This window comes from Pelophylax lessonae (assembly GCF_965119305.1).
Source record: "Pelophylax lessonae genome assembly, chromosome: 5".
Classification (NCBI taxonomy): Eukaryota; Metazoa; Chordata; class Amphibia; order Anura; family Ranidae; genus Pelophylax; species Pelophylax lessonae.
Window position 1 is genome coordinate 126,258,363 of NC_138772.1, and position 13,532 is coordinate 126,271,894.

The window sequence follows — 13,532 nt, forward strand, 5'->3', positions numbered from 1 at the left end:
TATGTATGTGTGTATATACACCACTATACACAAGTTCAGATGTTTTGCCTGCCTCCAAAACCCCCCAAAAAATGCCAGCAAAAACACACCTGGGCATTTTTTTTTTGACGCTAGCGTTTTTTTGGCATTTTTCTGGGTTCTTTTGAGGCAGGCAAAACATCTGAACGTGTGTATAGTGGTATATATACACACATAATTATATGTATATAGACACCTAGCCATTTATAGGTGTGATAGTAGCAGAAATATATTAGTGTAAATGATTTCATTAGCGCAAGCATATATTTCTGCTACTATCACACCTATATATGTCTAGGGGTATATATATACAGACATATATGTGTATATATACCCCCTATACACATGTTCAGATGTCATGTCTGACAACAAACATGTCCTCAAAAAAGCACTGGCAGTGGCAACCCCTGCAGCATGAAAAATGCTTGCTGGTGAGAAGCCATATTCCTGTCCCGAAGCAACTCAGAGAAATGATAATTTCTCTATAACGGTCACCCTGCTATGGAAGGGTTTTGTCACCCTTCCATAGCAGTCACTGTCAGTTAACCCTACACTACACTACGGTCCCCTTACACTTAACACTTTCCCTACAGAAACTAAATTTTTGAAGCTAACTTAAGTGTAAAGGAGCACTCTAACTACACTAGATATCCCTTTCCTCACACTAATAAATGCTAAATGACACTTTTAAAGTAAAATTAACAGAACTGCTTCCACTCTCTTCCATGTCCAGTATAACAATGCTAGGAATATGGCGGGGGCAATCTTATATACTGGGGGGCGTATTCACTAATGATTGGTCTAGGGACCCCCTAGTCACTCCAATCACATTCCTAGCATTCTCCTGCCCCCTCAATTGGCTTTTGCTAATGGTTCTGGTCCAATCACGGGCTTTTAAAGCCCATTTCCTGAAGCATTGCATTTTGGTCGGTTCTGGTTGCCGAATTCCGAACTTTTTGGGCAAAAAGTTCTAAATTCGGCCGAACCTCGAACACCCAATGTTCGGGCCGAACCGATGGTGGACCCGAACCGTTCGATCATCCCTAATTAGCACCAGTACAACTGTGAGGAAAGAAACATTTGTGTAAACAGACAAACAAGCCTGAGAAATCATGCCCGTGGCCAGATAGTGGGTGCACAAACGTGCATTGGCACCAGAAAGGCTATTTAAACTGCACTAGTGAAGTGTATTAGTGTCATTTGGTCTACAGTATTATGTTTCCTGTGTTCCTATTATCTGTTTCTGCTGTTCTTCTGTTGCCACCTGATTTTGTCTCTTACTGTGCCTGAACGCAGCCTGTACCAACCCCTGGCCTGCCCCTGGAAAAAGCTTCTGCCTGCTCCTTCTGCTCATCTGCTTGGCTGTTACTGACTCCGGCTATCCTCCAGCCTGCCATCTGAACCTGATCTGCCCACTAGTTGCTGACCTGGACTGTCCGACTCTGCCTTGTGCCTATCCTGCATCTGCACCAGCCTATCTGCATCCTTCACTGGCTCCTGTTCCTCCACCAACATGTCCAGTCCTGTTATTCCTGCCTTCCAGCGCACCCCAGCACCTGCCAACCAGAGACTTTGCAGGAACTCGTGCCACTCTGAGCTCCGGCATTCCCTTTCACCCTACCAGGGACTTCAGAGCCAGGACTGTAAGAGAGGCCTTCCTCGATGCTTCGTGCTCCACCACCAGGTACGTTACAAAAACAAGTAGTTTTCGTGGTTGGAGGAGGGAAGATTATGATGTTTAAATGCCCCTTGTCCAATCATAGAACACCTTGTATTCTATAAAAGGGATACAAGGTGTTTTATGAATGGACAATGTAGAGCAATGTAGAGTCTTTACTGCCTGCAGTGCACTAGAGCCAGGAATGTAATTTGAATGAAAGCTAGTTTTTATTTATTATCACTGCAAAGTCTACCAATGAAACACACCTCAATCTGGGTAGTTAAATAAGCATTATGAGTGCTCAATGCTGCAGCATTGGTGTGATAAAGCAGCCATCCCAGGTCATCTCTAAGACCAAGAATTGAGCAGGCTTGTGACTGCTGATCACTCAGTTCTTAGTCTTCTCAGAGTCAATCACTGCTCTCCTCTCTGCCCCTCTAGCGCTCACTGAACGGCAGACTGGAGGGAGGGGGGTGCAGCTGGGATCGGGTCTCAGCCACATGCAGAGCTGGAGCTAGCTGTCAATCAGACAGCTGGGTGGATCCCAACAATATGGTTGTGATCCTTCCAGAGCCTGGAACTGCTCTGTGATTCTGGGTCACAGAAGAGCAAAAGTAAGAAGCAGAAGAAAAATATGGCCAAAAATTGTTGGTCATACTTCTTTAAGTTTTTATAGCAAATGCGCATATATGTTTTTTTCCTAGAATTCCCTTTTACAGTATATCTAAAGACAAAATGGTGGAATATTTAGGACTCTTCTCAGGTTTCTGTTGCTACCTAAGTCCGCACTCGAAAGAGTCATAATCTCTTATTGCCCCTAATTATCATTGTTACTGGGAGTGAAAGGGAGGGATAATCCAAAATTGTGAGTTGTCACCAGAACAGAAATAGAGGGAAAGTATTCCAATGGGGATACCTGTTGTCATGACAACTGCCAAAAGGGGATTTCCTTCACTTTTGATAGATTTCCTATATCTTCCTATTGTGTCTGCAGGATAAGAAGTGAGAGGAAATCTCTCCAGTGGGATAAAAAAAAAAAAAACTGGCATGGTTTTGCCCTTCCCTAAACTATCCAAAACTAGAAAAATACATAAAAATAAAAATACACAGTTTTTGCGTGTAGAGGGTGATGTTTTTATAGATGTTATATAGCGCACTGAGCAAACTCTCCATCCATCCATGTCTCCATGCTTTCTTTTGCGGAGGAATAACTTTGAAAAACTCCACCTAACATTTCTGATCAGAAAGGGCAGATTATTCACTTAGCATTTACTTCTTGGAATCCATCTGCCCACAGCTCAGGCATGCAGACAGGAGGGTGTGCTTATCTGAGAAAACCTTTCCTCCTGAAGACTCCTGGGATATACAATATGTCTTGAAACCAGGAAGCGAAGATGTACATTTGCAAAGTAAACATTACGTGTTCACAATGCAAAGGTATGTAAACTTAGCTTAGTCAATAAGGTGAAGTTGTGTTCATGTCAGTCATCCAATCACATGCAAGCAAAATCCTGTGTGTTTTTTTTTTTAATTCCTGGCATGTGACTGCATATTTACCATGAAAAAACACCATATTTACTAAGGTAGGTGAGCACGTACTTTGCATTGTGAACACTCAGTACTCCATTGTTAAATCAGCCCTAAGGCCTTGAGAAGGGACACTACTAGCTTTACTATCTTGGTAAATTAATCCCACTATCTGGTATACAAATAGCCACTAAAGAAAGAATCTGTAAAACTCTGAAAATTGGGTAAAGCTAACAAAAATGTCACATCAAAAATAAGTTTGAACAAAACTTAGGACAATAATGTTTTTAAATAGTCTTCTTGTAAGAGGCAATTGCTTAGATTTACTGCTGTATTGCTGGGATTTACTGGTGCTCGATTAAACATCCATACAAGCCTGGTTCACATAAATGCTGCGAGCCGCGTTTGCATGGGCATGGCAGCTCATTCAGTTGTGTTTGCATTTCATGCAGGAAAAAGGTTCCTGCACCACATTTAAAATGCAGCTGGAGGGAAATTGCATGGTGCTTTTGCACCATGCGATTTCACGCACCCGAAAACACGGCATGGCAAGGCTTGGCAGTGCCAACCCAAAAACACAGCATAGCATGGCATGGCTTAGCAGTGCCATTAAGAATAATTGGCAGCTCTGTTCGATTGCAAAGGAGCAGCGCATGTTTGCTTTCTGCGGGTGGTTGGGAGTACGGGAAGAGGCGCTATCATGCTGTCGCGCACCCGCAACCACCCACACAAGTGTGAACCTAGCCTTAAAGAATGTTCTATGTTTGGAGTGTGAAATTAAAAGAATAAACAAACAGCAGAACAAAAAAACATTAAAAAAACAAGGTACAACTTTATTTTAAAATTAACAAAATAACATAAAGTAAAAATAACATAAACATAATCTATTTACAAAACATAAAACACAAAATCACCACTAATGGTGAAAATAAATACAATATAATAAATGTAATATACATAGTGGAAATATATTATTTAATTTGATGCAACCAGTGATTTTTTTTACATGTTTCTTTTGTCAAAATGCAATGTGAAAATTAATTACATAAAAATATTTATTTATGACTAATGATCTATGTCAATATCTCCTATATCGGTATGGCATGAAATTCCCAAAACATACAGTAAACCCCAAATTCAAGTGAGTTAAAAAATATATACACCTCAATTAAGAATGAGCAAAATGTTTCTGAACTCCTCTGCATATTTCAATCTTTTGTGGTTGGCAAACTGTTGGCAAGAACCGACCTCTCCGAAGAATAAAAAAATGGAAACAAAAAATAGAAACATACATATGGAAAAAATGTCCCCTAATATTTAAATTTGCATTTTATAGTTATTTCAGAAACAGTTTCTATAAAAATTACATTTTATGAACATTTTTGCAATTGCAATAGCTTTTCAATAACTAATATTATGTAAGAAAAAAATTACTGTCTATTGCATTACATGTGATGATTTAATTGATAAAGCCTAAAGGGCCAAGATATGCAGTACTGTATATCAACTAATGGAAAATCAGCTTTCAGCACTTAGGCATGGTTAGCCCAATGACTGTGATTGGCTTCTGTGGCCTACTGAAATGTGTTGCTATATATGCATTCCTAATAAACATACCCATCATTTTTTCACAAAGATGGCAGGGCATTTTAGGCAGTACATTGTTTCCAAAGATCAAAAAGGTATTTTACATCTCTTTAGTTCAAATGCATTCCTATAAATGCATTTATATTTACAATATATTTGTGAATAGCAGCTTTATATATAAATATGTCTAATTACCCCATTCAATGTTTGCTAATCTTATTCACACATCTGTCTACAGTGAACTTCTATTAGGCTTCCAGATCTATTTCCAACACAGCAGCTTCCATTAACATAAGCATTTCTTAAAAAAAAAAAAAATGTAAATATGTCATACAACATGATTCTCTACAAAAAATAAATTATAGCTATAAAAATTAACACCTAATTAGAAATTAGGCAAACTGTATATTTCCATTACCTAGAAATCATATAGAAAATGTGGTTTGCAACTTGAGTAAGCATATGTATGACTGCATAACATAAAAACAACATGGCAGAATATTATTTAAGACAAATTCACATATAAAATAGACTGTTTAGCATGATATTATTTACACAATTTTGTAGAATTTGTTGATGACAATAATAAGCATTACAAAGGTATGCAATGGGATGGACTCAACTTAAATGTTGTTGAAGGTGATAGTGAAAGTCTAGTCATTATAAGATTACATTGAAACTGACTATCCTTTTAATATCATGTCATGTGGAGTATGGAGGAGAGTTCCTCCCACGAGGAGCTGTGGTGGCCTCCAAGCAATGGCCAAGACAACGTTCTTACAATTGCCCATAAATCAATTACCACATTGGCCAGTGTTCTGGTCCCTTTATGTTTACTGTATAAAGGAACACTGTGCAACAAGAATAATTAATATTCTCCTCAATTTAGAATAAAGTGGCCAAAATGTAATGCCTAAAACAAAGAAACCAGAAAACAACATCCTTGGTTACCAAATATATGGACTAAGATCTTACAGCATATAGGCTGTGAACCATAGCTTAGCTATACTGACAACTGAGAACACTGGAAGAAAAATATGCAAGCCAAGTATTACATGTTTAATAATACTGGAAAGTATCATGTATTTTGTGTGTTATATTAAAATATATTTGTATGATACCGAATTGTGAATTTCTGTTGTTGTGTGCATTAAAAAATATCAGCATTCTACCAAACCTTTAAAGCTGTCTTGGGAATTTTTCAAACATTCCTTTAAAGCCAAGACAGGTTAGAAAAGTTTTTCCCCATTAGTACAACACCTTCCTCAAACAAGCAATACTGTTACTCAACAACTGCAAAGTTCATATTCATGCATTTTGTTTTAACTGCCTGTGAAAATGGAATCAAGAGATTTTTAAATGTTCATATTTTGTGTCTAAAGGAATTTGCACTTGATTTTAGGACAGTCCTTAAGTTCTTTTCACTACTTGGTGAGTCACTCACCTACACCAAGCTTGTGGATCATGTTTTAGGGCACCCAATATGCACCCTCTAGTTCCAGTTCAGCTCTTTACCAAATAGTCTAATAAGAATATGTACTGCATGAAAACCCAGGAGTGAAATAAGTTAGCAATGTCATTTCCCATAATGATGTTTTTTTTTTTTCCCAGAAAAACAAAAATTCCCGCTCTAACAAGTATGAAAAAACTGCCCCAAAATTGATGGGTGGAAAGTTTAGAATGATGGGAGACCTCTTTGTCCTCACTAGATTTATTTTAACTTTTGTGTTCATTTAAAAAAAAAAATTAAAACATAGTTGAGCAAAATATTTATAAGAAAAAGATATGCCATACATACCTTTGTAAAATTAGCCTTGATTAGCTTGTTTTCTTCAAATCTAAAGTTTACAATAATTATACAGAAACATACAGTATACAGCCAATGTAATCCAGAATGTTTAACATCTGGAGTTCTCTAGATAAGGCAACATGGAGCTCTTCACACTAAGGCTATGTTCACATCTTGGCGTTGCTATTTACAGGCGTTTTTTCAGGCGTTTTTATGGGCGTTTTTCAAGCGTTTTTACAGGCGTTTTTGTGCAGGCGTTTTTAGGTTGACTAGTGACCAATGGAAAAAAATTAAAAACGCCTGTAATCTGCCCAAAAAGAAGCTCATGTACTTTTTTGAGCGTTGGGCGTTTTGCTTAAAATGTCAAAACGCTCAGATGTGAACAAGGGCCATTGAAATGAATAGGATTTGTCTTGTTGGGCGTTTTTTGAGCTGATCCTAGAGCAGAAAAACTCCCCAAAAACGCCCCAAAACGCCTACATGTGAACTTAGCCTTAGTGGTGCCAAAGGAAGGCAATTACATGCTAATTCCTCTCTCTACTGCTAAAGCCCCGTACATGCAGGCCGAATGTCGGGTGGCACCGGCTGGTTCGATTGAAACCGGTTGACATTCAGCCCATGTGGTCTGCAGCTGGTCTGATAGAAGGCAGCTGAACGGGCATAACCGAATAAGGTCTGCTGACCAGTTCCTGATCAGCACTCACCGGAGTGTTCTGGCCGGGGAGCTGTTACCCTGTCAGAACACAATAGAATTGCAGTGGAGATGGCTGTACTAACATCAGATGTTAGTATAGCGTCTCTGACCTGAGCTGTCAGTTTTTTTTTTTCATTCAGCCCGCTGAGTTGAACGAAAAAAGCTAGCAGTGTGTACAAGGCTTAAATCTCATCCCTAATAATTAAACTTTACACCTCATCCCACCCAATGCAGGAAATTAGCTGAAAATGCATCATGCGGTCCCTGGCATAGATATACCGGAGCAGGACTGTCAACATTTCATAAATTTATAGCAGCCCACAAAAAAGGAGGCAATTTAAGCTTGTCTGTAAACTCAATAAAAGGTTCTCACAAAAATGTCTACCAAATGTCTACCAAAGAATTTGTAATTCTGTTCAGTCAGTATCCTTACCCAAGCACCCCTACCAGATGGTCCTGCCAAGCCAGTCATCTTCCCTTTCTGTACTTCAGCTAAAAAATACAGTTTAGTCAGGGACCTCCAACCTTCAGAATGGACAATGGAGGAACAGCAGCACACAGATAAGAATATGCCTGTGCTTTTTTGTCCCATAAGCACGTTCATAGCGTTGAACTGGAAGCAGGATTTTTATATCTGTCTAGAGTTCAGAATTTTTTTTTTCCGAAAATAAATATTTCTGGATAGTAGGTGTAATTCCCTTTTTAAATATGTAAGTTGATCCTTAGCTGTGATTTCCTTTAGCACTAAGGCCTCATGCACACAGGACGTTTTTACAGCTGCTCCTAGGGGCATCTCAGGGGCATCAGGTTTTTTTTTTACAGCTTAAAAATACCTCTCCATGGTATTCTATGTGTCCATTTTTTTTTAAGCTGTAGAATTTGGATTTGGGAGTGGAAAATAGAAGAGGGCAGAGAAACGCTCCTAAATGCTAACATGGTTAACCACTTTAAAACAGGAAAGATTTGCCCCCTTTCTGACCAGGCCCTATTTTGCGATTCGGCACTGTGTTACTTTAACGGATAATTGCGCGGGTCGTGCAACGCTGTACCCAAATAAAATTGATGTCCTTTTATTCCCACAAATAGTGCTTTCTTTTGGTGGTATTTGATCCCCTGTGCGATTTTTATTTTTTTGCGCTATAAACAAAAAAAAGAGCGACAATTTTGAAAAAAAATATATATATTTTTCACATTCTTTTATATGACATTCTCAAAAAAAAAAAAAAGTAAAAATCAAAATTTTTTAACATTTTAGGTAAATTTGTTTTCTGCTACATATTTTTGGTAAAAAAAAAATCGCAATAAGCGTATTTTGATTGGTTTGCACAAAAGTTATTGCGTCTACTAACTACGGGAAAGATTTACGTCATTTTAATTGTTTTTTTTTTTTTTACTAGCAATGGTGGCGATCTGCGATTTTTTGCGGGACTGCGACATTGCAGCAGACAGATCGGACCCCTAACTGACATTTTTTACACTTTTGGGGGTACCAGTGACATTACTACAGTAATCAGTGCTAAAAATATGCACTGTTACTGTAATAATGCCATTGCCAGGGAAGGGGTAACCCTGTGGGTGATCAAGGGGTTAAATGTGAGCCTAGGGGAATTATTCTAACTGTGGGGGGGGGGGGGGGCGTGGCTTTTGAAATGACCATAAAGACATGTGATCCTTTATAGAAGGATCACAGGGGCTCTATGATCATTTTAGGGAGAAGAACGGTCAGCTGTGTTTACAACAGCTTACAACAGCTGACCGTCCTTCTCTCTCAGCGGGGAGCAATCAGCAGGCGGCAATCAGAGCTGCCTGACCTGTGCATTGGCTTCCCTGCTGCCCAGTAGGGACGGAAGCGAGCCACCCACGGGGTGCGCTCGCCCCCGAGCTTCCCACGTGTGACCTACCTAGGTCTACGTCAGTTTGCGCAGGAGAGCCACCCTGCCGCAGTAAAAAGGCAGCGGGTGGTCGGGAAGTGGTTAATGAGCATCAACGCCAATGCAAAATGCTTCTAAAAGCGTTTTTTTACAGCCGATTTTTCCTGGCGGCGGTACTGGCTTTGCAGCTTGTTTCTCAAAGCGCCCTGTGTGCATGAGGCCTAAAGCTCAAGCTGGCCATACACTAATAGAATTTTGTTAACTTTTTTTTTTTTAAGGACATTAATTCGGCTTTCTAATTGTTAGTGCGCTCAAATCGACATTTGTTTTCAACCATACTGATGAAAAAACTTGAAGGAGCAGGGTGAACATTTTTTTTTCTCGAAAAAAAAACAAATTTCTACTAGTCTATGCTTTTTTTGTTTAGGAAATTCCATTCTCCCCCTATATCAAAAGACATTTGTCCAGTCATCTAATACTGAGTACTGAGAATTTAATTTGCAAATGTTTGCACATTGATAAGGATGTTTCCAAATCTAGTATTTGACCAGCTTTACTAAAAAAAAAGAACCTGTATTACCATATTAAAATAAAAATGTCTATTTACATAATAGCAGGGGCTTTCTTTTTCTTAGCCAATCCTAAAGTTCAAAGGACAACTTTAATAACGAATCCTGGGGCTAATTCTTTGCCTATTACCTGTTGCATAAAAGCCGTTTTGTGAAAAGATTCAGGTGGTGTTCGGCTTTCATCGTCGCTGTCCGGTGGCTCCTCTTTCACCTTCACGGGTCTGAGGTGGTCAGTTCTGATGTCAAAACTGCTGTAACTTCTTAGGCTAGCCGAGGAGGACACCTTCTCTTCTTGCATCAGATAATCGCTATGCTGTTCTTCTTCAGATTCCTCCAGATGGCTTCCAGGCTGGCGGAGTTGTTCGATTGATTTTGAAAGCATCTTTAAAAGATAAAAATGTAATAATTTGTGATATTGTTAAAATCTTATAGGTTAAAGACATACATGAGGCCGTAAGCTGTCCAGAGAGCAATGGCAGGGGGTACAATTTTACATTGGGAAACTGAAAAAGATATTTAAAGCTTTATATTATATTATATTATATTATATTATATTATATTATAATATATTATATTATATTATATTATATTATATTATATTTATTTAAAGCCTTATATATATTGGAGCTGCATTTACTGCCAATTAATTTGGATTTCTGTCCATCCAGTCCTGAGATTTATAAAGCTCTAGCACACAACATACAGTAATGAGGCAGATGTCACCACTTACAGCTAAAGTGGTTGTAAACCTTTACATAAGCCCAGTAAATTGCCCAGCCTCAGGTGATATATAGGGATGAAACAAATCCTCTTACATAAGTTGTACCTGTTTATCTACAGCTCTCTGCTCTCTGGAGTTGTGTACAGTTTATATAGCATTTCTGAGCTTCCAGAGGAAGGGAGCGGGGAATTGATCTCACACATTGCACAGCATAGAGCAGGGAGCTGAGTATAACCTGAGATCTGAGTAGAGGGAACAGACACAGAGAAAAATGCAGGTCTAAGGCTGTCAATCACAGGTTTTGTGCTTAAGACCCCCCTCCCCACCAACCCTGATTGTTTGGAGACAGCATACCCTGGCAGAAGTGACTCTTGCATATAGCAAAGGAAAAAGACAGTGGTCAAAAATCACACTAGGAGCTTTGGATTTAGGCAAGTACACAATATAGAAGGATGTGCTTTGTTCATTTTTAATTTCAGAGGTTTACAGCCACAAATAATACAATTGCTCTCCAACCCCAGCCTAATGATTTGAGAGACTGACAAGGTTATCTTTCTGCTCAGTCTGCTCCCTCCTCCTATCAGCAAGCTCTTAGTCAGCACCTTTGTATGCCCCACACCTAATTGGTCAATACTGCCCCTCCCTCTACCAGTCTAAATGCTGCTGTATAGAGAATTTCAGAACACTATTATCAAGTCACTGCTTGCATTTCAAAAAAATAAAGGTGTATTAATCAATACAGAGCTGAAACTGTGTATATCTACCTGGAATGCAGCTGCAAATATACCTTTGAGGCCTATATTTAAGGCAATTTATTTCCTCAGTTATGATTTTTACATATATTTTTACCAGAAGCACAGCTGCCATGGTGCCAAGGGAGATATTGCATGCAAGACTAGTTTTGTATTAGGAAAATAAATGCATCATTTTTTTCAAGGGAGGGGCAAAAATTTCTAGTTATTCTCCTGGCACTATAGCTTACAGAAATGGTAAATTATGTATATCTAAGGCATAAAACAGCTGGACTGTTTAACTTGTCGCTTTTAGGTGACTGCCTATGTAGCTTGCCCTAATGATCACCTTTTCAGTAAACTGATCTCCAATTTATAAAATCAGGAAATGCACGCACATACTTAGCATTTAAGGATCTAACCTAGAAACTTTACAGAAATAAAACTCTGGTCAAATTTTAACAAAAATCTTAGAAAATATTGCTGTCCCAATTTACATATAAATACAAACAATTAACTGAAAATCCCTTTTTTAATTGAATTTACATGTACAGTATATTTAAAAAAAAAAAAAAAAAGATGAATATACTAAACTTTTCCTTAAAAACAAAAAAAATATATATCTTATGAGAATACAATATTTCAATTTTTTTGTTGTTCTATTCCCAATTCCAGGCACCAGAAAAAAATACCCTTGCAGTGGGACCTCCTTGTACTGCAAGGCTTAACAGTTCATTAGGTCTGGGGGTAAAGAAACATACTGTAATACTTATCTTATTTTTCACTCCAGCCCATTGTTTGACCGGCCCCTGGTATCCTCTTCCCTAAGGTGCTCCAACCAGTGGTCACACAATAATATCCTCACATACTGTACAATACAGAATTCTCACATACAATGCAGTCCTGCATTGTATGTGAGAATGGCAAGGCTGGCTAGCAACCCAGAGTGACGGAGAGAAGAGAGGAGTGCTGATAGTGAGGAAAAGCGAGGAAAAAGGACTTACAGTTTATTCCACTAGCTTTTCCATGCAACAAACATTTAACCCTTGCAGGAGGGTCTAACTGCCAGGGTATTTGTTTTGTAATTTGCAAAGTTCAGTTTTAAAGTGACAAAAAAGTCTTTTTTTTTTTTTTTAAGTAAAATAATAAATATGTTATACTTATCTGCTCTGTGTAATGGTTTTGCACAGAGCAGCCTGGATCCTCCTCTTCTCAGGTCCCACTCCGTTGCTCCTGGCTCCTCCCTCTTGCCAGGTGCCCCCACAGCAAGCAGCTGGCTCTGGGGACACCCAAGCAGGCATGCCCCCGACCCACAGCTCTGTGTGTCCCTTCACACACAGAGCTGCAGCTCGGCCCTGCCCTCTCTGCCTCCTGGTTGGCTCACTGGCTGTCAAAAGTCAATTAGGATTGCGATTCCCTGGAGAGGCAAAACTATCGTGTACATCACTGGATGGAGAGGGGGCTCAGGTAAGCATTAGGGGGGCTGGGGAGGCTGCTGCACACAGAAGGTTTTTTTTCTTTCATGCATACAATGCATGAAGGTAAAAAACCTTGTTCGTTTACAACCACTTTAAATATCTTTTGTGGTTTCACAGAATAATGCTTTAGAGATGCAAACAGCAGGACACTGGTTTAAATTTTTTCATATTTACACGTGTATTCATTAGAATAAGGATCAATACAAATATGCACTAACGCATATTACAGAATTCCCCTGATTGGATGGCAATGATCAGTGATTCTCTCTTTTATAATATGTACCCCTTTTATTACAATAATTATTTGGCAAGTACCTCCCATTGTTTGCTAGTTTATGTAAAGTACTCCTCTCTAAAGGTTCATTTATTGCCTTTTAATTGCATGCTTTCTGGGTAGGAGCAATAAACGTACATTTTTCTTTTTTATGTTTTTTATTTTTTATTTATTACAGGTACTTATTAGGGATGTGCGAACACCCTCTGGATGGGTTCACACCAGAACTCCCAAACATGTAAAAAAGTTCAGGCCCCAGATGCGAACTCAATCAAAAGTCCCCATTTTGAAGGCTTATATGGAAGTTAATGGCCATAAAAAGGGTACGGGGGCCCAGGTACTGTCCTGGGGGACATTTACAAATGCAAACATTTTTTTTAAGAAAGATTTTTTTTTACAGGAGCATTGATTTTAATGATGCTTAAAAGTGAAACAATAAAAATAAAAAACTTCTTTAAATATAGTGCCTAGGGGGTCCCCTTAGTCTGCTTGTAAAGTGGCACATCTGTACCACATATAAAACCTGCTGCAGCAAAATATAACAGCATATAACATATAAAAAGAAAAAAAAGAAATTTAAATAAATGTTCCCAGCTGCAAGCCGTTACCGGCA

At 38.8% G+C, this 13,532-nt stretch overlaps 1 protein-coding gene across 1 annotated transcript in view; it reads right to left on the minus strand.

The window, feature by feature from the left end:
- Positions 1 to 13,532, minus strand: part of LOC309556008 (histone deacetylase 9-like) — a 903,604-nt gene that overhangs the window by 110,703 nt on the left and 779,369 nt on the right. Inside the window, exon 14 of the mRNA XM_082258269.1 lies at positions 9,846 to 10,097. Within this exon, the coding sequence (XP_082114395.1) occupies positions 9,846 to 10,097 (252 nt within the window). The remainder of the gene's footprint in view (positions 1 to 9,845; positions 10,098 to 13,532) is intronic.